The sequence below is a fragment of the Echeneis naucrates genome, chromosome 17 (genome assembly GCF_900963305.1).
Source record: "Echeneis naucrates chromosome 17, fEcheNa1.1, whole genome shotgun sequence".
NCBI classification, from domain to species: domain Eukaryota; kingdom Metazoa; phylum Chordata; class Actinopteri; order Carangiformes; family Echeneidae; genus Echeneis; species Echeneis naucrates.
Window position 1 is genome coordinate 10,091,247 of NC_042527.1, and position 19,899 is coordinate 10,111,145.

Here is a 19,899-nt window from a genome sequence, read left to right on the forward strand (position 1 = left end):
AATGTTAACATGCTGATGGTCGCAGATGTGAACTGCCTTTGCAAGTTATTTTAGCTCAGCGGATAATTATAGATATACAGATATACTCTCAGAATTTGTATTTTCCTTAGCAAAAAAAAAAGCCTCCTTAGATAGTCTTGGAGGAAAGAGTTAAGTGGTGAACTAAATTAGTGAGAAAGTGGGATGATTTTAAATGAAACGTTTGACAGTGCCAGATTTATGCTTATTTCCTTTCTCTCCAAAGGATCACTGAGAAGACAGATCCCACCTATTCTACAGCTGTTTCCAGTCTTTACACTGAACTGTCTGCTGGTGGCAGAGATTTTCCAATCCCCTTTTTATCCTTAGCAATACTTATCAGACGCCAATGCACACCATGCTCAGCAAAACATTAAAACATGAACAAATGCATGAATTCCACAGAACCCTTTTTTTTTTAATTATTATTTTTTTTATATAACTGTCGCAACAGTTTATAGTGATTACTGATATGAATTGCAATGATTAACTAAGTCATTCATATGAAAGGTGCTGTAAAGGTGAGAAAGCATGGACTAAAACAAATTCAAAGTGTAATCATTTTCAATCATTCTAAAAAATAAATCAATAAATATGTTATGTTATGGTACAGATAGAACATTTGGGCAGTACTATGGTTTACCTATCAGTAAACTTGGCCAAAAGCTATCAACATGCTATTTACCAAAAATGAAACTATAAAGTTTATCGGTACATTATGTGGTGTCAGATTGAGGGGAAGAACTTATTGGAATCAAGACAACTCTGTTATACTTCACAACTGTACAAAGAGCGTTGCCAGTCTTCTCATCTAATCCTTCCTTTAATCAGCCAGTGAAACAATTACCACCGCACATTGTGCCAGTCTAACACAAGTTCAACAAACATTTACTGAAAATGTGGCAATGATGCTTCAGTTTCCCAAATGAGTGGGGGAGCTCCAGTGCACCTCACACAGCGACATAGCCCCCCAGTGTCTAATTTAGGTTCCCTACCTCCCTTTGCTCTTATTCTTCTGCTGGATATGTCCCCCTCCGTTTTCTATAATTGTTCTCTGCAACTATTCCTGTTTCCACATCCCTGTTGGGGTGGGCGGCAGTTCTCAGAGCAACCCGGCCAGGCTGGTTGTCGGTCCATTCTGAGGCTGAAACTGCACGGGAGGGAGGCCGTCTGTCCACTTTGGCACAACATATTACATTGTTAGCCTCAAAATTGGCTGGACTCATTTATAGGCTTGCTGACTGACTGAAATTGCACTTACATTGATGAGGTTGTGTTCAGGGAGGCTGCAGGCCGCAATGTGGTCCTGCAAGAGCTGCTGGGAAAAGTTCTGGTGCATCTGAGCTGCCTCATGAGCATCCATGGTGTTTCCACAAGCCTTGTTTAGATCTGATGAGGGAAAGAGAACAGTGAATACAGCTTACATGTTTAGCAAGTTTAGATCTTAATATCATGTTGATCCTTTAATGTTCTTCTTTGGTGGTCTAATGATTTTGAACTGAATTGAGAACTTTGTATCTGGATTCTTTGCAGGGGGTTTTTCTCAGTGGGATTGCTGAATATTGCTGTACAAATAATTTATGTTGCCATCAGCTGTTAGTTGGCGAGCTAAAGCAGTGGCATCATCGGACAAAAAGACTGTATTTAATTTTACTCCATGGCCCATTTTTTATATATATATATATAGTTTGGCGACTCTGTGTTTTGGAACACACTCATGAGCTTTCCTCTTGCTCCCCCATCAGGCCAGGATATAACTATATTAAATCTCTTCAGATTTGGTGTGATATAAATACATTTAATTTGATTTGATAAGCAGATAGCATTGAAAGCTGTTAATTTCACCTTTAGAGTAATTTAACTAATATGTAATTAACAGTTCAGCTTTCACATTAAGGTTTTGGATCCTTTTTCTTTTTTTTCACCTATTGTATGGAAGAATAATCAAACATAGCTTCAACATCAATAGAGTGTCCCTTAGGGATGAGTGACAGCTATACCTTTGAGAAGTGCAGAAGACCACAGCTGCACAGACATGTCTGGGATCTTGCTGGCGAGCTGCATGGCAGGCACCACCATATTGTTACTTTCCTGGAAGAAATATGGAAGCAAACATGCAGTCAAGATTTCATCTGCAGTCTTATGTGACCAGTGCAACTGCGTGTGGTCTGATGGACAGGAAATTTGTTTATTTGTGGACTCACCCTGTGGTTGCCAAGAACAAAAAAAATATGTCCCAGTAGGACAAGTGAGCAAGCAGTCAGCCTATTTAAATCCTCAGCGTTAGACATCTTCAGGGTTTCCCTAAGAAATTTTCTGTTGATGGAAGCATACATGTAAAGCTCTTTTATCTAAACTTAGGCTCAGGACACTGCTACTTAATGTAAAGTTTATTTTGCTCATAAGCAGTAGGTTTTCTTACTTGGCCTCATTGTAACGTCCCTGGAAGAAAGACAGGAGCCCTCGGATATAAAATGCTGCAGCTTGTAGACAATGAGAACTGAAGAATTCAAAGTTACATGATTGATTTAAAAATCTTGCAAAAACAAACAAATGAGCAAAAAAGCAAACAAACAAACAAACAAAAAAACTCATAGCAAACAAACAAACGGTGTGATTTTGCCCGTATAGTTACCTGACAGGGAAGTTGTGATCAGGGTTAATTCTCTCTAGGAGACTGTACAACTGTTAATTTAAAAAAAGCGTGTGTGATTGAAGGTTAAGGAAACATACAGTATATATATATTTAGAAATGTTTGGGTGAGGAACTGGCTCTCTAACCTCCTGATGTCTGTTGCCTTCCCGGATATAGACACTGGCCAGGTTGATCACAATGAAGGTCCACAACTCCTGGTGTGTTGTCAACTGGCAGAGGCCAAAAAAAAAAAAAAAAAAAAGAGAGACTGACAAAATCGAGTCTTCTGAGCCTCACACAGACATGGTGTTATACCCCAAACTATTCCTTTTTCAAACATTTCACTGTTACATGAAAAAAAAAAAAAATCAGACTTGGTAGTGAATTAATGAGATCATGTTCTGGGATTGCAGTGGGTTTCAAAGGTCTGGATAAACCCAGGGGGTCTGAGTGGGGAGGATATGAAACTCACCTGTAGAGCAGCGGTGAACTGGGCCTCAGCATTATCCATGCAGTTCACTGAGATACAGTAAAGGCCCTGCCACAGTAAAAGAAGGGACAGATGTCATGTGCTTGTATTAACTGCGGCAGATACACCTTACCAACACTGAGCAGTTCTAGTGTAGTGGGCAACCAGAGCCCCTACAGGAACCATACATGGAAGAAATGTTTTGTTTTGGTTTTTTTTTTACTTTGATTTCTGCTCCATATTTCATTGAATACAAGATTTAACTATGGTCTTTTATTAAAGCTACTACAGACAAATATATTGCTGACTTTCTTATAGCTGTACTGTATCATTAATTTTATCACTAGACAGTGTGTCTAATGATAAAACTGTTACTTTTTGTGTGTGTGTTACTTTCTGTAACAGTGTCTTTTGTCTTTTCCTGTGGGCTTACCAGCAATGTATGGAGCTGGGCAGAATGAGTTGTAAATAACCTGGGAGACTGCTGACAAAGCTGACAAAGCTGAGAAATCTGAACACAAAGAAAGACAATCACAATCTCACTCACGATAGAGAAGCTGCAGAGGAAACTCCTTTTACAAACTCTTCACTTTTATTCACAGTCAGCATCTGTCCATAAGCAAACTGATGACTAATGACTCACCTCCTGTAAAGCCGTGGCCTTGTGTCCGGTAACGAGCCGGCACATGATGATATGCTCCAGCAGGATGACTTGGAACGTGGACAGGATGGGATTGCTGTCCAGCACTTTGAACAAGTACAGAATTGGTTCAGCATCACTGCCTTTGAAAGGGAGATCATCAGTAAGAGAGCTCCAAAGAACTTACTCTTCAGCTTCTCTAGCTGCATGAGAGCTTTGTCTGTGTACTTCTGTGCCTTCTCCAAGTACCCAGCCTGCATGGAGTGCATCACTGTCACCTTATGAAAAACAAACAACCAAGGCTTATCCTGTTGTAGATGCATGACACAAAACAGTATGCCATTTCAGAAAGCATGTGACAAAATCTCACCAGGTACACAAGCACACACATGTGCTCTTTGGGCAGCCAGTGAAAGAGGGCTGCTGGATTAGTGGGAAGGATTTCATCGTCATGGAGAGTGGAGATGGTCTGGATACACTGCTGAAGCTGCTTCAGACATGGCTTCACACTCTTTACCTAAACCCAATATATGGATAGATATGTGCCTGGCATTGGCATGATATTCATTTCCAATACTGACATGGGGATACAGACGTACTTGTCCAGCATCCAGGTAGTGTGTGACCTGCAAGATGAGGAAGAAAACTCGTAGGGATTCCTTCTGTATGGGGTTTCCCTGCCAGTTCTCCACTATGGTCCCACACAGCGTCAGCAAAGGATGCACCTCACTCAGCTTCTGCTCCATCAGCAGCAGCTGCAGAGTCACACATACATACAGTTTACAGAGCTGCCATGTAAGAGACCAAAATAAATTCAAAGTGACAGTAGCAGAGAATTATTCAACTTACCATTCCTTTGCTTAATAAGAACAGAGCCCTGTCGGACAACATAAAAACATCAAACTGGATATGGGACAATGAGTATTAAAACACAGATCAGTGTGATATTTTTACCGTGTGTACTCTGATCCCATAACTCTTGCATACTCTGCTCCAACTCCGAGGAGGTCACAGGCAGACACCAAGTCCTTCTCCAATGCATGTAATTGCTGCAAATGGAAAAAAAAAAGATATCCCATACATAAATGCCTAACAAATCAATTTGCCAAATATAAATAAGCTTGCAAAGCTTTATGTATTTCCTTACTGCCAGCTGAAAAAGCAGTCTGCAATGCCAGTATGGAGTTTGCTGAGAGATCTGGATGGCCTTCCGCAGCACCGGTTTGGCAGAATCCACCAGGTTCTTGAAAACAGAAGCCAATGGGGGGGGGGGTTACAAAGACACAGCCGAGGAGGGTGAGCAACAGAAATATTACTTTACCCTCAGCCCCCCCAACCCATCATGACACCTACCTGTTGACAGTAGAACTCTGACAGAATACTTGCTGCTTCAAACTTCACATCTTCAAATTGGGAAATCTGGCATAAATTATTAAGGCGTTTTTTTTTTTTTCTCACAACCACCCAGAGCCTGAACCAGAACACTTACTTCATTTTTATGGATTTCAGATTTGTCTGAGGTCCCACACCCTTCAATCTAATGCCAAATCACATCATTCAGAAAAAGGATACTTGCTGTGATATGAACCACTGAGGAGGAAATGATAATAATAATAAACAACAGCACACAAAACAATATTAGATCAGCATTACATTGAGCGTTTATTTTGGTAGTGAGCTGGTGCAATGATTGAAAAAAGAGGAAGCTTTACACACTGGACGTGATTCAAATGTTTATCCTTTTCAGTGACTGAGTGTACCACAGCCCGGTGCTGCTCACCGCTTTCTCCAGGTGAGTCTGGGCCAGCTCGCTGTTCTTCGTGTGGCCGTAAAGGACCGAGCCCAGCTGGAGGTGAGTCCGGGCCTCGACCCTCGGAGGCGGCTCGAACTGAAACACCGCCTGCAGACAGTGGACGCACAGGCGGATCTTCGGCGGACTGGACGTGCGGAAATGTTCCGCTAAGCCCAGCAGGGCCAGGTACCAGGGCTCCGGGGCCTCGGTGCTGGCTGCCATCTGAAGGGGTCCGGAAAACACCGACAGGAGACTGCGCCCACTCTCACAGGGTCCGAGCCTCAGCTACAGCCAAACCCCTCATTCATTCATTTGCATGAATCCGAGTGTTAGCGCCAAACCTGGCAATAGAAGAGCAACTTCCGGATTTTGCTTTCAAAATAAGACCCCCGTGCAAACACAACAATTTACCATATGTGTAATCTGCGCAACGATACTGTCATATTTACAGATAACTGTTCCCAAAGGATAAGTTCACAGTGAATATCTACTAACCCTGACAGTTCGTCGCGAAATTATCAATTTCTATGAATACACACTTTGCTTTGAAGGGAAAGTCCTAGTAGAAAAACTTTGACCTCGGAGTGCCCGAATATCTTCAATTTAACTGACATCAATTTAGCGCTACTCTCCTATTGCGTAATAGCTACCAAATTCTTATTGTATTGATTGTGTATTTGTTATGTGAGGATGGAACTCTTATTTTATAGTCGGTGTTTCTATGGGGGCAATTATAAGAGTGGCACAGTTTGCGGAATTTGCTATTCATTTAAATCGTACGCAAAATTCACGCCCAGATCTCCGTTAATGGAGCTTTAACTGAGAGCACAGCCCGCTACGAAAAGAGCCTTCATTCATACCAGCCTGTCACTGAGGGATCAGTCAAGTGAATTCACCTTTACCATTATTTTCTTGCACGGGAAGGATCCAACAGTGTGACGGCTTTAATTAACGGAAGCTTGTACGTTTTCAACAGCCACGAGGGAAAATAGCACAGTTTGTGTTAGCTAGCGAAAGCTGCTGTTTGCTGTCTTGGGTAAATGTTTCTCATCTTTCGACACGCTCCGTTTCAGGGAGGAAAATAACGAGGGAAGATGTCGAAACGGAGGATCACGCAGGAAACCTTTGATGCTGCTGTCAGAGAAAACATGGAGGAGTTCGACATGGACCCTGACGAGGCTCTGAGGGATGCTGTGGAGCAGTTTGAGTCTCAAGGTAAATGCCACAGAAAGGACTTGAATATTTACTCAGCGGCTGTGAAGCCAAGCAAAGTATGATCTATGTAAATTTCAAGGGAAAACCATTAAATGACAGGGGCCTGATTAAGTATCAGCTATCATTTTTAATAGAGATGAAGACACCGATGGACACAAAGCAGATGTACGACTTACTAAAACCTACCAAAATGTTTACTATGGCAGAGAAATGATCTTTAGTAACACAGAGGTCCAGCGATTGATGTCTAAACTGGAATAGTAGTAAGGAAATATCTGGCCTTTTTACTTTCTCAATGCTGATATTTCAAAATTACAACAGCTGTGTTGTGAATGATTGGTATACACCCAAAGATGCTTATGGGGAGTGTAGGAAGATAAAAGATATAATTATACCTATATATCTATATGCAAATAAAATTTAGGTATTGAATAAACAACCTGTATCCTTCTCACTGTTTAAACTTCATCAACCTTTCTTGGATAGTGACTGTTTTTTTTCTCGTGAAAAGGAGTAGTCTTGGGGAAAAAAAAGAACATAATGCCGCCCCCAAACAATGCTTTGCATACTGACTGCATGCTCTTTAGTTGGTAGGTTCTTCAAAGTTGTGTTAAAGCACTAACCCTTCTGACATGTGTGGATACAGGTGTGGACCTAAGCTGTATAGTAAAAGCTGTACCAGCCGTATCATCTGTTGAGACACAAGAAGAGCAAACGCATGAGGTCTTACAGGTAAGTCCTGTCCTGTTTTGTCAAAGGGGAACTACTTACTCTTAAAGTAACGGTTGTCCAAATCAAACTCTTATGTTCATTTAATCTCACTTGCAGGCGTTGGACTCTCTCAGAATTGGGAAAGACTCTGCCAGTGTTATGGAAGTGACAGATGACATAAAATGCTTTACTGAGCAGTGCTCACTTGGCTTTGCCCAGAGGTACCTGGCTGCCCAAAAAGATGCCTATCCTGTCATCCTCTCCTACTGCAAAAAGAGTGTGGATGAGCAGGAGGCTGTGCTGGCTGCTTTGAAGGCTCTGGTTGCTCTGACAGATGGACAGCCGGACTTATTGGATGCAGAGGGCCAGCAGTTCCTTTTGGATATTCTTAACAAGTACCAGGCAGATTTCTCAGTGGCGCATGCTGCCATTTGCGCTGTACGCCAATGCTGTTTGAAACATGAACAGAACAGGCAGGATTTAGTGAAAGGTGGAGTCCTGCCCCTGCTGACGAACTCTGTTAAACAGCATAGTGAATGTGCGGAGGTGGTGAAGGAGGCCTCTGCAGCTCTAAGGGTCATGACCTTTGATGATGACGTCCGAGTGACATTTGGGCATGCCCATGAACACGCCAAGATGATTGTTCTCGAGCATAATGGATTGAAAATCTTAATTGAGGCAGCAAAAGGTAAGGTTGAAAGATACAGAGACAGTTTGGGGCTTTCTCATAATAGCGTCAGTGACCATGTTTTTTGAAAGTCTGACCTTCTGGTTTCTCATATTCCTCCCTCACAGCTCATATCGATAACATCTCTGTTCTAAGTGAGCTCTGTGCAGCTTTGTCCCGTCTGGCTGTCAGGAATGAATTCTGTCAAGACATCTGTGATCTGGGAGGATTAAAGCTCATGATGACGTTGCTTGCAGAATGCTATGAGACAGCGGTAATATCAAAAGAGACTATGAAACAAATAAAAATGTTGATGCATGACTGTTCTGTTGTGGCAGAAATTGACCGGGGGTATTTTCGTATAACAGACTACTGCCTTTCCTGTTTTTCAGTATTCTGATGTCTTCATTTCTTTTACAGTTCCACTCACTGAACTGGTTTTTCTTTTGCAGGAGCTAGTTCGGCAGGTTCTTAATGCTTTACGAGCCATAGCAGGAAATGATGATGTAAAAGATGCTGTTGTTAATGCAGGTGGTGTCCAGCTTATTGTCATTGCCATGAACAGACACATGACCAACTCTGCTGTGAGTTAAACTTTGTATCATCAATCCCCTAGCAGTATATTTTCAAAATGCCCTGAGCTAGTGTTCATGTTGTGTCATAGGTGTGTGAGCAGGGCTGTGCATGCCTCTCTGTCCTTGCTTTGCGTAAACCCAACAACTGCAAAGTCATCATGGAGGATGGAGGCGCCTTAGCTGCTGTGCAAGCAATGAAGGCACATACTGATGCAGTCAATGTGCAGGTAATATGAGGTTACTAGTAATTGATAAGCTCCCTTGAGGGGAAAAAAACAGACCTTGTATGTGTGACAACTTTCCTTTATGAACAGAAACAAGCTTGTATGCTGTTGAGGAATCTGGTTTCACGGATGCGCAACTACAGCCAACCAATCCTGGAGATGGGAGCGGAGGCCCTGATAGCCCAGGCATTAAAGACCCATCAAGACTGTGGTGATGTGGCAAAAGCAGCCCTTAGAGACCTGGGATGCCAGGTTGAGCTTCGAGAACTGTGGACTGGCAAACATGGCAGCCTCACCCACTGAAAAGACCACAATGAGTTTGTGTTTTAGCCATGATGAAACTTTAGCACATTGTATGTAAGAAGATTTGAAGCAGATGCACCTACCTACTAGACTTATTTGTACAGAGTAGTTGCAGTTGGGAAGACTTGTTAGCATTGCAAACAAACATGCCATTTGTCCTACACAATTCCTTTATGTGGTTGGACATCTAGTCCTCTTTTATATGTTTCATTTGCTGTTAATATTTTGTTTAACAGATATTTGATATGATTTTAATTTTATATTTCTAACATTTCTATGTTCCTAAAATGTTAAATGTATTTTTTTGAGTTTGGTGCCATGGGTACCTACAAATACATCTGCTGCTATGCAACAATATCTTTCCCATTTGGCCAGAGCCAAATTTTAATATGTAATGAATGAATTGTTGGTTTACTAGACTAGACAACACATTTCCTTTGTCTTTATTTTGCTTATACATTATGCAATGTAAAACAGAAATATCAGATGTAGACTAACTAGTAATGACAATATAAATATTCTGCATGACCTCATAAAACACACATTTTGTGTCAGCTTGCTGTGTGCACTGTGGCTTGATTTGATCCAACTAAAAAAAATTCCAGTGTACTTTTTGTAGTTATTTAGAATTATAGAACCTACTTTTGAGATAAAAGCATATTGTTAAATGTTAACAAATAAAGCAATCAATTCATCTTTGAACAAAACCTACTTGGCAAACGACACTAAAAATGTTAGCCACCACATCACTACTTTTTTTTTTATAGATGACCAACTTGTTGCAAAGCCCCTGTCCTGTCCTGCTCACGCCCCTCTAACCGGCCTATCCAGACGCGCCTCTGCCAGACTTCATTTCCCACAATGCCCCGGTGCTCGTCCTTGTCAACCAGTGCTCCGGTCCGGCTAATGTTAACGCCTCAGATCGCTGTCAGGAGTAACGACAGAAAGTCAGCGGCATGTATGATGTCAGTCCCCTGAAGGTGCCGCGGCGCCACCGACAGTGAGACATGTTTGTACCACAGTGCCTTTAACTCCAGGTGCCCGTTTCATGAACATTCAGGCTAAACGTTAATGTTTCCGCAGCGAGAGTAACGATAACGTTAGTGCAGCGGTAAGCTAACAGCCTGCTAACGTTACTTAACCTGCTGTGTGGCTAACTTGAAAACAGCATCAGAAGAAACTACGGACGACCTGAAACTGCTCGCCGAGTGAGGCGGGTCTCACTGCCGACTGCTGGCTTCCTTCGTGTCGGTCTCAGATCGGTAAAGTGTTTGTAATCGGGTGACAGTTAGCTGGCTGCAAAGGGTGGCTGTGTTTGGTTGGTGAGCAAGTTTAGAAAAGGCTGAGGGGAGCAGCAGCCGCTCGGACCGAAACGTGCTGAGTTTGTGTGTAATGCAGTTCTGTCTGAATACGGATCTAGTTGTCCATTGTCCATGTTCACATGAATAAATGGACTTGAAATGGTCAGGAGCAGGGATATGGGGTAAAAAGCTGTCACAAAACAAACCACCTCTACACGACAATCATCAGGAGGTAGTCTGTATGATGTGCAACATCACAAATTTAGGATTCACATATTTTAGTTAGTAGATTTTTGCTGTACTAATTGAAAAAAGGCCATTGCTCTATTCATCTATTAATCATGATTTTATTTATAAAGGATGGATGCCAGATGTAGGTTTGCTTCCTTGCTCTGTCTTATTATGGTGAATTGAGAATGTATTTTCTTTCTTGGGCTTAAATTTGATCAAAGAACTCATTTGAAGATGGCACCCAAACAATTATTTGATTTGAAACAACTTCTGCATCCCTGCTAATGGATCATACGTTTCCCAAAGCATTGGCAATAATATTATTTGTTATTTGTGGGAATTTTGTGGCCTCTAAATTGCTGTGTTCACATGTCTCGACATGCTCTGTACATAACTTCTTTATGAAGATAACCTGACTTAACTTGTGTGGCTGTTGAACTGAAAAGAATTAGAAACTGCACTTATTGTCTTCTCAATGTATATACACAGACATTTTGATATTGTTCTCATTCTGAAACACCACAGTTTACTGACTGACATTGATACTTAACTAATGGACATTAGGTAACTAAACTGAAAGAACAGTTCAGCGAACATGATGGCACTGCTGTTTATTTAGCAATGTTAACCCATAATGATGTAATGACAGGGCCTCATTCCTGTGTATGTGTCATGAAAAGAAGGTGTTGAATAAGTGTGGTAATCAAGCAGACATGTTGAGCAATCAGGAACAAGGAGTGGGTGAGGGGGTGAGGGTGAGGTGCTAGCCTGTGACTGAGGACAGTGGGTGAGGTGAAAGGGGACACACCAGGGGTTTTAAGTGCTTTTTGGATGATCTGGCTTGAAGCGCTGTTGTGCTGATGCCCATAGTAGTTGCCCATGACTACCCAGCTTTTCAGTGAACCCCCTGTTTGCGATCTTTTCCGTTGGCTTTCTCTCACCATCTTGTTTAATGTGGTTTTCCTTACAATATGTTATGTTCGAAGTAAATCTTTTCCCAGCAATATGTAATTATTTATTCAAAGTTAATTATATCTTATTTAGATTTGTTTTGAAGCTGGAAAGCCGGAAAAAAGGCCTTATTAAGGCACATTTATCATATTCTCATACCTACATCCATTAAAATGTTTATATATTTGTTCATTCTATGTGACTTAGTTCAAATTTGGATCGAACAATGGTTGAGTGTGAAACTTGTGTGGAATTTTACAATGGAGCGGAGAGCATGTGGGGTTGAAGGTTGTATGAATAGGTGATTTGACTGGTAAAATGATTAGCTCGAAAACATACAGACATCTCAAATCACCCTAGATTATGTTCTTCCTTTGTAATTTGTCTCATGCTATTTTTCCTTGACTATGTGTAGAAAGATGTTGTCGTTTTACAATTGAGAAATGATACTTTAACCTGCAGTCAAAGGAATGCTTCAGTTGTTTTCTTCTCCTGCAAGAGATTGGGTGTATGTTACACTTGCTGAGCGTTTTTTGTTTTTTTGTATTGAAAGTAGGTTAAGGGTAACCACATTTTCTTCCAAGTATTCACTGATGGTGCAGATTTTATTTACACACCATTTTGTTCTGAGATAACTACTCTGTGACTCATCACTTTACTGACCTGACACAAGTAAAATCAGCAAAGTTCATTATGAGGCTACAAATGAATGCAAATAAATTATAATTTGTAGATAATGATTCTTATAATTCATCATATGAGTCAGTCGTGCTTTTGATTTGAATCATGTCCACCCAAATGTATTGCTAAGCTGAATATTTTACATATAAGTGATGTTGTGGGTTTTTTTTTTCTACCCCGTAACTCTTAGTGACTGATGTTGCTGCCACTTCAGTGATTGAATTCATGAGAGTGTTCATCGACAGCCGTGCTTAGTTCTCGGGGATGGGGAGTGGAATCCAGGAGCAACGAGCATCACTCGCGCAGAGTGAAGTGCTGCCACTGGCTTCCTCCAATCAGTCAGAAGTGAGCTATGAGATGACATTTTATAGATATGAACTTTCCTTTAACACAACACAATGAAAATCTCATTATATTAAAGCCCACATTTTAACATATTTGATTGTTTGCATTGCTGTTCAGTTTTAATCTGTACATTTCAATAATTTACCTAATTTAGAAGCAACAACTGAAGAAATCAACCATAAAGTGTAGCCATTGTGAAAAATATTGTTGGGCACTAAACCACATTTACCTTTTGATTGGTTCATTCAAGGACACCCATTTATAAGGTTTTATGAGCTGGTTAGTGAGATATCATCTATTAAGCTTACGTGACCCAGGCTTAATGATCAACAGTATTTCACACACAATATAGTTCACATGAGGAAATAGTTTTTAGAGCGTCACTCTGTGGGTGTTGGTGACCTTAAATGTCATTCCTCCATCTCTGTGCAGGGTCTGAAGCACACTCGGTCTGTCCTCAACTCACTCTTCTCGGGTGCTTTAGCAGGAGCTGTGGCCAAAACAGCTGTAGCGCCATTGGACAGGACTAAAATCATCTTCCAAGGCAAGTGGGATGTTCAACTATACCAAAACCATTTTAAGAGTAAAGGGAAAAACTAGTTATCATATTTTAAACAAACACTACGTAACCGCTGCCACAAATAGTGGCTTAACCAAAACTATTACAAAAGACAGCGTTGAGAGGTGTCATGCAGTGATGTGGCTGGTGGGGTGTATTACCTTTCACCACCTTTTCCACAAACCTTTCCTGAAGTTCTGTCTCCACTTTTACCAGGATCTGGTTCAATCATCGGTGTCTCCACTCCTGTAAATTAAACAGACACAGTGAATATAACCATTCAAAGCTTATGCTATATGGCAGACAAAAGATGCCAGGAAGGAGAGGGGATCTGAAAATGTAGATTGTTTTCTCTGAAAATGAGAAACATTCTACTGGCAACTGAATTAACAGATTTTTTTTCTCCTTAGAACAGAGATTAAAACTGGTTGAAACAACAAATCCAGCAGTTTCACATAAAATGTTGATTCACTGACTCTCTTTGGTGTAAGTAGGGGGTGTGTTAGTGGTTGGAACCTGGCTGACAATCGAATCTTTGATAACTTATGAACCAGACATTCAGGATGCTTTTACTACTGGTTGAATTATTCACTCTCCTGCTCTCCATAACAAACAGACCAGGAGGTTAAAGTTGGTAGAAACATGAATAAGCGGTTTCACTTTAGAACTCTTTGACTTGCTAATAATGTGAAACCACTCTGGCTTTTTCCTCTCATGCTTAGTAATCCAGACGTTTGACCAAAATAATTCATCAGCTTTATATATCTATATAGCTGGAAAATGTAAAGGTATATATTTTCAGATGTGTGTAGAAACTAGATAAAAGGGGATTCTGAGCATCAGGCAGGCAACCAAACAAAGCACATGCACATCAGATATGAGACTTTGGTATAGCTATACTGAAATGAGAGTAAAGAGACTTGCTTTAAAACCCTGTGCATGTCATTTATACCATACATCTGTTTCCCTTTCCAGTGTCTTCAGCACGTTTTTCTGCCAAGGTAAGTTTGGCTTAAGAGGCATTGTCCATTTTATGTCAGTTGCTCAATAAAACAATAACTTGCTCCTTTCTCAGTTGCGAGAACTTAATTCAGTTCCGTTTTTTAAAGTCAGCTAGTAAGAATTTACATAGAATCCTGAACAAAAATACATAGTCCTGAGTTTAAACAAAGAAGAGAGTATGATGCGTGCATTTATGTGTACATCCTGTATCGCAGGAAGCATACAGGTTGATTTACCACACTTATCTGAAGGATGGCTTCTTCAGCCTGTGGAGGGGAAACTCTGCAACGATGGTGCGGGTCATCCCGTATGCTGCCATCCAGTTCTGTGCCCATGAGCAGTACAAGAGGCTGCTGGGAGGCTACTATGGCTTTCAGGGGAAGTAAGTCTTATTTTACACTAGTAGACATTTATGAACCTTAATGTTGAGGCCCATCATAAGATTCTGCTCTTGTCTTACACATTTATTAAAACTTTGATGTACATTTGTTATCTCTGCTATTTCAGAGCCCTGCCTCCGTTGCCACGATTACTTGCTGGCTCTATGGCTGGTATCACAGCAGCTATGCTGACCTACCCTCTGGACATGGTGCGAGCGAGGATGGCTGTAACACCAAAGGAAATGTACGAACATCTTATCAATCATATTAAAATCCAGTTCAATGTTCTTGCACTTAATTTTATCTGTATTTGAAGTACTGATAATATTTGGACTGCAGCATACAGAATGTTATAGAAGTTAAAGTCGTAGTTTAATTATTTTACTGTTGCATTTTGAAGTTTCAGTAAAAGCTGTAATAGCGCAAGACATTTATTTCTATTTTTAAACTGATTTTGAAATGCAAATTTTTTCAAGCCAAAACACCAGGATCTGGCCTCCTTGTGATAGGAGTGAAAGAGGTGCAGTTGTGTATTAATTATGATATTTTAATTTTGTAAAACAGTTTTTATAATAGTGCTACACATGAAAAAAATGATTACGATATTAATTTAGTTAATATTGCCAAACCCTTTTGACCCTGATGCAGCTTCAGTCAAGCTATAGATAAGAAGGCAAAGACAGAACATCAGTGTTTTCTTAATAAAAACAGTTTTGTTTTGTTTGTTTGTTTGTTTGTTTGTTTTTCTTTTCAACTATATCACATATAGCTTTATCAATTTCAGATATTTAAATCTTGTTTTCTGTTTCTCTGTTCAAGGTACAGTAACATTCTGCATGTGTTTGTGCGGATATCTCGGGAAGAGGGCCTGAAGACACTGTATCGAGGTTTTACTCCCACAATCCTGGGTGTCGTGCCCTATGCTGGACTCAGCTTCTTTACCTATGAGACACTGAAGAAAGTACATGCAGGTAATGCATTAGCTCCACCAATCCTAAATATATTGTAACTATGCCTTTCTTTCTCACCTAATGTTTTTTCTTTTTCTTTTTTTTTTGACATTTGTAAAATACTTAATTGAACTAGGAGTCTTAACATCTTTCTCTCCATATAGAGCACAGTGGACGCCCACAGCCTTACTCTTATGAACGTCTGGCTTTTGGCGCCTGTGCAGGTCTCATCGGTCAGTCGGCGTCTTATCCTCTAGATGTGGTACGGCGCCGCATGCAGACCGCAGGAGTCACGGGTAACACATACGGCACCATCCTAGGCACCATGAGGGAGATCGTGTCTGAGGAGGGGGTTATCCGTGGACTCTACAAAGGTCTCAGTATGAACTGGGTTAAAGGGCCCATTGCGGTGGGGATCAGCTTCACTACCTTTGATCTTACTCAGATTCTCCTGAGAAAGCTGCATCAGATGGGCTATACAGCTCGATAATTATCATTCAGAATGGGAAATGTGGCTAGCACAAGATCCCTGTAAGTACTCTTAGAGCAAACAAAGATGGAAGAGTGAGAGAGAGAGGGAAGAGTGTGTATCGATAGAGAGAGGCAAACACACACGGGCTCAGGATATGTGGGTAATATAAATATATTCTCTTGCTTTATCTGTGTGCAACAAGGGATGCGCAGTCCCTGTAGGCATAAAGTAGGGTGTACGGTGTACCATGTACCTGTATACGCAGTTATGTACATCTAAGTGCAATATGTGGGGTAATAATATGTGTATATGTTGTGTACACAGAGATTATAAAGCTCATGCCCTTATGGAGTGGGCCTGTGAGTGTATTTATCAGTCAGAGAGCTCAGAGGTTCACACACTCTGACATCTCTCCACTGCCTTGTGTCTGCGTAAAACCGACTCCTTCCAATGCGATGCAGGTTGCCACTCATTTGTTTGTGACTTTTTGATTTGATTAAGGTAAAGTATACCCTCTAGAGATTTGCTTTGATGTGAGTGAGTTTGTTTTAAGGAATTATAACAAAGGTTAGGATGTGAGCTAGCTGCACATGATATGATGTTGGAAACAATCTTACCCAGCCCAGAGGTAACATTAGCATTTTTACTTCTAATGAAAAGTTTTTGTTTGAATATTGAAATATATATGAATCCAGTATTTTTAAGTGGAGTGACTGAACATTGAAGTTTAAGAGTGCCGGTATTACTTTATGTTTGTTATCACATCATATAATGAGCTTTTTAAGATATTGTACACTTGGATACGTTTTGTCGCTTGACTGATACATCAGGTGATGTATTTTACCCAGAATGTTCAAGTTCAAAATACCAGCTAATTATGCTAATTTCAATTGAACTAATTCACATCAAACACTTTTATAGGTCATTCGTGAAGGTGTGATGTAACAGTTTATTTGGAACGGTTGTACAGTCTAATGTAATCCAAAACAACAGCTCAGCAGTGGGTATTACCTTTACCTTGGTGAAGTTTACTGTGTCCAGTGTGGGTCGTTGTCACTGTGTAAGAGCTGTTGTTTTAAATTTCTGGCATGTTTTGAGAAAATATTTTGGACTACATTATAGCAACAGATGGGTTTTTTTTTTTTACATTATCACTCTTCTTTATGTGTCACCAGTAACAAGCAGACACAGATGCCAGTGTTCAGTATAGAAATGTTGTCTTCCATTTGCTGCCACAATGGCAGCTGCAGGATTTGTCTATTTTTGCCCGCTGCCATTCATGCCTGGATTATTTAAAACTTGACAGGCCATTGACGTAGCAATAGTCACAAAATTCTGGTTTAGGTGGACTCAGTCTTCACCTGTGATCGTATGTACTAATGGATTAACTTGACTGTAAATGCGCACATAAGTGAAGTGACTTCTCTGTTAAAGGCAGAATTCAGTAGACATTATCTTTTCAGTATTCTACTTCAATAGTGTCAATAGTTTGTATACTTTCTCCATTCTTTCTTTGCTTAGACCATACATGCTGTTTCTATACTTAGACCATAAATACTGGTGATGAAGAGCCAAGTAGAGCAGAGGGCAGGAAGTGTCTACCTTACCAGAATAAAACAGGAAATGGGTGTGATGATTTAAACTGAAATTTAGCAGTTGGTAAAGAAAAAAAAAAAAACAAAACATGATTTTTTTTTTTTTTTTTTTTAATGCATTAACTCACAGTGGTTAAACACTCCACTAGGGCTGCACAAATGATTTATTCTATGACTGATCAATATTAAGAGTGAATAATATCCATGATACTGGAGTCCAGAGAAATGCCTTAACATTGCCTAAGTTCTCAGATGATATACAAACACCCCAAAATATGGAAAATGTTTGGGGGGTTTTTTGTGTCAAAAGAAAAATACACCCCTTTTATCAGTATTAGTGAATCTATGTTGCATGTTTTAACTCTTCAAAAGTTCAATCACCTGCTAAAGTGACTGATCGAACAGGGATGGGTATTTATTTGGTACTCACGTTGATACAAGGTTACCTGTAATTCAGCACTGAAAGATTCTTCTCTGATTTTTTTCTTGGTATTTAATCATTTTGGATATATGCTGCTCGAGACATGTTTTGGTCAGTGACACATTTTGAAGTTTGACATCCAGCTCTCTTCAGTAGCTTACTCAACTACTAACCCCCTCATAACAACCCCCTGTCTGTCTGACCGTCATTTCATTGTCTAGTGAGTCAGGATACGTGTAGCGTTCAGGTGACCTACTTGAACTGAACCAGGCTGCATTCACATCGGCTTACTGTGGAAACCTTTGAAGTTAACAGCTGAGCAGCAGATGCAAGTTTAGTTAGTTTACCTCTTACTTTGGGTAGCAAGAGGGAAGTGTAACACAGCTGAATTCAATGACCTCTTGAATCCTGCATATAGTCTGAGTCAATGTGCACAAAACTATGTTGTTTAAGGTGAACAGTAGTCACAGTACATTACGGTATCCAGTGACTGAAAGCTTAGGGAGGGGCAGTTACTGATCCTTAAGTGCCTAGCAAGGAATAGTAACATGTTTACTATGACTGAGCTGCTTCTACTAACCTTTTTGAAGGTTGCTTCCATTTTCTAGCCTTGCTGCAGTCTTGAACTTAATAAATAAAGAGAAGCAGTTGGTTTGAAGGTGGTTTGCCGTTTTGGGGATTGTTAGACCTCCATCAGTGAATGTTATACTTCAGGTGTAGTTTTTTGTATGAGAATTTTGTAAAACTGACAAACTGCCTTGCAGGGTTTAACCGTTTAGGGTGAGGTACCTGATTTTGTGCTCCCTAGCAGATCAATCCATTCCAACATGGGACAGATTTCAGGATGGTACGATTTAGAATTTCATTTAATGGATGATTTATTATTATTTTTTTTTTTGGGGAAGAAATGAAAGAGGATTGTAATGTTCCTCCCTTGTGATTGAAATATGCCGTAACAGGAAAACTGGAAAAACTGCCAGACAATCATCGAATGCCAAAAAGTTTTTATCTTTTTATTTGTTTCAAAACAGAGGTATGAGTGTTGTTGAGAACCTGACAGTGATTACTTACAACACTCTGGTAAAAGTGATTTTTGTTTGTTCTAATCAAAGCATATTAAATTCTAAAATCCTCTTTGTGGGTTGTCCTACACAGATGTGATGAAACACAATGCTACTGTATATACATGTGGTAACACAACATCTTGTGTGCGTTCTTTTTTCAGTGCAGTGGCCGTTTTGTAAATCCAAATGATTTTTGCCAGCTGAATGTAAATGTACCTACTAACGCCACACCATTTGTCCAGTCTGTAGCATTTGTAGAACATAGTGTTCTGTATTCTCAAATAAAATTGGATGTTCATGACCGATTGAAGCTTGTTCAGTGTTTGTCTGATGTTTTTTGGGTGGGGCATTTTTTTTTTTTTTTAGCTTTATTTTGTTAGGTGATTTTGTTAATGGAATGATAGTGTAGATACAAAACACTAAGTGTGTGATCATCAAAGATGCTCATCATCTTGTTAATGATGAGGAATGGTTTTTACATTCTGGGACATAGTTATTAAAACTGTTTTGTATAAATATGAATCTAAATAGACACTGCTGGAATTGCCAATAAAAAAGAAAAAGCTATAAAAAAAAAAACGTAAAGAAGTCGTGTTGTTGAGGCCCATCCAGAATATAAGATAGATGATGTAATATGATATTTAATGTATGAATCAAAATGAAAGTGAGTGGATGTTTAGGCCTGTAGTGACGGGGCC

The 19,899-nt window shown here is 40.1% G+C and overlaps 3 protein-coding genes across 8 annotated transcripts; 2 read left to right on the forward strand and 1 right to left on the reverse strand.

The window, feature by feature from the left end:
• Positions 1-679: 679 nt before the first annotated feature.
• Positions 680-5,776, reverse strand: mau2 (MAU2 sister chromatid cohesion factor). Its single transcript, XM_029525280.1, has 19 exons — positions 5,543-5,776; positions 5,335-5,352; positions 5,116-5,181; positions 4,910-5,005; positions 4,717-4,811; positions 4,612-4,639; positions 4,362-4,517; positions 4,133-4,279; positions 3,950-4,040; positions 3,766-3,869; positions 3,556-3,633; positions 3,126-3,191; positions 2,800-2,883; positions 2,654-2,703; positions 2,441-2,518; positions 2,223-2,334; positions 2,019-2,109; positions 1,280-1,407; positions 680-1,195 (listed from the first exon to the last, which is right to left on the reverse strand). Exons 1-19 carry the CDS (start codon positions 5,774-5,776, stop codon positions 1,121-1,123), a joined length of 1,797 nt encoding a protein of 598 aa, XP_029381140.1. The 3' UTR covers positions 680-1,120.
• Positions 5,777-6,342: 566 nt separating this feature from the next.
• armc6 (armadillo repeat containing 6) lies at positions 6,343-9,841 on the forward strand. Its single transcript, XM_029525109.1, has 8 exons — positions 6,343-6,515; positions 6,628-6,769; positions 7,416-7,501; positions 7,598-8,168; positions 8,276-8,421; positions 8,600-8,731; positions 8,812-8,949; positions 9,037-9,841. The coding sequence occupies exons 2-8, from the start codon at positions 6,649-6,651 to the stop codon at positions 9,247-9,249; spliced, it is 1,407 nt and encodes a 468-aa protein (XP_029380969.1). The 5' UTR covers positions 6,343-6,515; positions 6,628-6,648; the 3' UTR covers positions 9,250-9,841.
• Positions 9,842-10,150: 309 nt separating this feature from the next.
• Positions 10,151-19,500, forward strand: slc25a42 (solute carrier family 25 member 42). 6 transcript variants are annotated; one of them, XM_029525115.1, is made up of 8 exons: positions 10,151-10,258; positions 12,604-12,758; positions 13,191-13,302; positions 14,293-14,318; positions 14,535-14,701; positions 14,827-14,943; positions 15,519-15,670; positions 15,814-19,500. In XM_029525115.1, exons 2-8 carry the CDS (start codon positions 12,678-12,680, stop codon positions 16,137-16,139), a joined length of 981 nt encoding a protein of 326 aa, XP_029380975.1. In that variant the 5' UTR covers positions 10,151-10,258; positions 12,604-12,677; the 3' UTR covers positions 16,140-19,500. The 6 variants fall into 6 exon arrangements, with proteins under 6 accessions (XP_029380975.1, XP_029380974.1, XP_029380970.1 ...); XM_029525114.1 differs by having other exon boundaries at positions 10,153-10,249; XM_029525110.1 differs by having other exon boundaries at positions 10,166-10,511.
• Positions 19,501-19,899: the final 399 nt, after the last annotated feature.

What these genes read in the sequence shown, in the direction of transcription:
- mau2 (XM_029525280.1), bottom strand. Translation starts at nt 5,776, where the DNA reads ATGGCAGCCAGCACCGAGGCCCCGGAGCCCTGGTACCTGGCCCTGCTG. An exon ending in GCAGCTAGAGAAGCTGAAGA is followed by an intron (nt 3,870 to 3,949) that starts GTAAGTTCTTTG and finishes ACTTGTTCAAAG; the next exon opens with TGCTGGACAGCAATCCCATC. An exon ending in CCCAGCTCCATACATTGCTG is followed by an intron (nt 3,192 to 3,555) that starts GTAAGCCCACAG and finishes TTACTGTGGCAG; the next exon opens with GGCCTTTACTGTATCTCAGT.
- armc6 (XM_029525109.1), top strand. Translation starts at nt 6,649, where the DNA reads ATGTCGAAACGGAGGATCACGCAGGAAACCTTTGATGCTGCTGTCAGA. An exon ending in AAACGCATGAGGTCTTACAG is followed by an intron (nt 7,502 to 7,597) that starts GTAAGTCCTGTC and finishes TCTCACTTGCAG; the next exon opens with GCGTTGGACTCTCTCAGAAT. An exon ending in CTTAATTGAGGCAGCAAAAG is followed by an intron (nt 8,169 to 8,275) that starts GTAAGGTTGAAA and finishes CCTCCCTCACAG; the next exon opens with CTCATATCGATAACATCTCT.
- slc25a42 (XM_029525115.1), top strand. Translation starts at nt 12,678, where the DNA reads ATGGGGAGTGGAATCCAGGAGCAACGAGCATCACTCGCGCAGAGTGAA. An exon ending in CTTCCTCCAATCAGTCAGAA is followed by an intron (nt 12,759 to 13,190) that starts GTGAGCTATGAG and finishes ATCTCTGTGCAG; the next exon opens with GGTCTGAAGCACACTCGGTC. An exon ending in GCTGTAACACCAAAGGAAAT is followed by an intron (nt 14,944 to 15,518) that starts GTACGAACATCT and finishes TCTCTGTTCAAG; the next exon opens with GTACAGTAACATTCTGCATG.